Source organism: Plectropomus leopardus, unplaced genomic scaffold (genome assembly GCF_008729295.1).
Source record: "Plectropomus leopardus isolate mb unplaced genomic scaffold, YSFRI_Pleo_2.0 unplaced_scaffold21044, whole genome shotgun sequence".
Taxonomy (NCBI): Eukaryota; Metazoa; Chordata; class Actinopteri; order Perciformes; family Serranidae; genus Plectropomus; species Plectropomus leopardus.
In genome coordinates, this window is record NW_024622766.1 from 1 (window position 1) to 1739 (window position 1739).

General features: G+C 41.8%; 1 protein-coding gene across 1 annotated transcript; it reads right to left on the reverse strand.

Moving 5' to 3' along the window:
• Positions 1-6: 6 nt before the first annotated feature.
• LOC121965650 (complement C1q-like protein 4) lies at positions 7-1574 on the reverse strand (the record flags this gene model as incomplete). The annotated part of the gene is made up of 4 exons (XM_042515783.1): positions 7-368; positions 483-611; positions 1347-1397; positions 1486-1574. Coding segments are annotated over 4 exons (553 nt in total), but the record flags the coding sequence as incomplete, so codon positions are not given.
• Between the last annotated feature and the right edge of the window lie 165 nt (positions 1575-1739).

Sequence of the window (1739 nt, forward strand, 5' to 3'; positions counted from 1 at the left end):
TCCTCTGAGTTGATGGTTAAAGGTCTTCTTAGTGTGTCGAGGAAAATGTCTGAAGCAGGAGTCTCCGTGTTTCAGCGCTGGTCCTCAGTTGGGGAAGAGCAGGAAGCCGCTGAAGGTGCTGTGGTGGTTGCTGTTGTCCCAGATCTGAGTGTTTTGCCACAGCTGCAGGGAGAGCTTGTCACCGGCCTCCAGCTGCAGGGCGGCGCCGTTAGACGCCGTGTCGCTACCCTCCCCGGACAACTGCTCGTGGGTGATCAACATGACCTGAGCGCCATTTTTGTAGAGAACGGCACTCATGTCGAAGTCGGTAGGAGCGTTGGCTGTGAAGCGGATGTAGTAGACGCCACGAGTAGGTGCTGTGAACTCGCCTGGAGGAGGAAGGATTGTAAAATATATGTATTTTTTAATAATATTAAGTGCACATATACAATTTGGACATTAATAAAAGCTGAGCAGAAGCACCAAATATGACGACCCCTGACCTGTCTCAGAGTTGTACGCCTGTCCGATGTTGGTCAGGACCGTTTTGTAGATGAGAGGTTGATTTCCTGTTGTCGTCTTCTGGAGACCCTCACCTCCCAGAGAAACTGCAAACGCCACCTTTGGTACTTCTGAACAAAAACAACAGACACCATTAAACACATATGAAGACTGTCAAGATAATTGAATTTTTCTAAATTTGTGAAATTTCAAATAATTTCAGCTATCATTCACACACACGTTTTAAAAAGTAAGCATAAACTAAACAGCAGCTTTAGTGAGAAAACCTCCAGAGAAAAAAAATGTTTTTTATATACTGTGTACCCCTAACCCAACCAATTTATAGATAATACTGGAGTTTTTTTACTTGTTAAACAATAGTTAAATGATTAAATGCCTTTTAACAGCTTTTTTCGTGTGAGCTTAGATGAAACAGAGGACCGCTGTAAGTTTGGTTCCAAAATGACTAACAGTGGTGTCTGTGCAGGAAAAATAGTTTTTAATTCTATTTGTTTCTTATTTTTTGGTCTAAAATTAGAGATTAATACGGTTTAAACCAAATCTAAAATGTAAACAAAAACCTGACCCTATTATGGTCAAGAGAATCCACATAATATAGTTTTAACAGTTTTTATTGGAATTATTTATTTAGAGGAAATAAAAACTGTTAATAGTGAAGTCTATGGATCTCTATCTCTGTCTTTTTATCTTAAAACAGAGTGGCATCATGACCAAAACCTGACATTTAAAGGATTAAAACTCTGACAATTAATGAATATTTGTCAGAGGATTACTTTTATATTTCTGTCTACAACTTTATATAAAACGTAGCGTATGAGATCCTGTTTAAGTATTTAGTAACTGACCTCTCATGGCCTTCAGCTCGGTCTCTGTGGCCTCCAGTCGCTCTTTGACCTCTAAAAAACACACAAAATATTAAGTTCAAAAAAGCATAATCTAATAATGTGAGTGAGAAAGCAAAGCAGTGTTTATCGAGCGTCTTACTCTGGTTTTCGGTCTGAAACTGCGTCAGTGAAGCCTGAAGAGTCTTCAGCTCGACGACATCGTCGTACTCCGCCAGAGATTCATCCACCCTTTAACACAAAGACACAAAAGCAGGTGTCATGTGTGGACAGATGCTGCTGCTGCTGCTGCTGCTGCTGCTGCTGCTGCTGCTGCTGCTGATGCTGCTGCTGCTGCTGCTGCTGCCGATGCTGCTGCTGCTGCTGATGCTGCTGCTGCTGCTGCTGCTGCTGCTG